The 287-nt window shown below is 69.0% G+C and overlaps 1 protein-coding gene across 1 annotated transcript in view; it reads left to right on the forward strand.

The window, feature by feature from the left end:
* The first annotated feature begins 6 nt into the window (after positions 1–6).
* The window catches only part of CNOT6L (CCR4-NOT transcription complex, subunit 6-like), a 121337-nt gene continuing 121056 nt past the window's right edge, over positions 7–287 (forward strand). The window contains exon 1 of the mRNA XM_005857433.2: positions 7–149. Within this exon, the coding sequence (XP_005857495.1) occupies positions 145–149 (5 nt within the window). The 5' untranslated portion in view covers positions 7–144. The remainder of the gene's footprint in view (positions 150–287) is intronic.

Raw genomic sequence — 287 nt, forward strand, 5'->3', positions numbered from 1 at the left:
GCGCGCGCGCGTGTGAGTTTCCCCGGCCGCGGGGAAATGGCTGCTGTGGCTCCTCCTGGGCCCGAGGCAGGGAAGGAGGTCGAGTGTTTTTGCGCCCCCGAGTAGGCTCCCGAGTGTTGGGAAGAGGAGCGCGTCCCCGGGGAGATGAGGTGGGAGAAAGGCTCTCGTGCGTGGGGGTGCGAGTTGGGACTTGGGCGGACGGGTGGCGGCCCGCGGAGCCACCGGGAGTGGGTGTGTGTCGGGCTGGCCCGGGTCTGTCAAAGGTTCCGGGTGTGTCTGTGTGTGTG

Source organism: Myotis brandtii, unplaced genomic scaffold (genome assembly GCF_000412655.1).
Source record: "Myotis brandtii unplaced genomic scaffold, ASM41265v1 scaffold111, whole genome shotgun sequence".
Taxonomy (NCBI): Eukaryota; Metazoa; Chordata; class Mammalia; order Chiroptera; family Vespertilionidae; genus Myotis; species Myotis brandtii.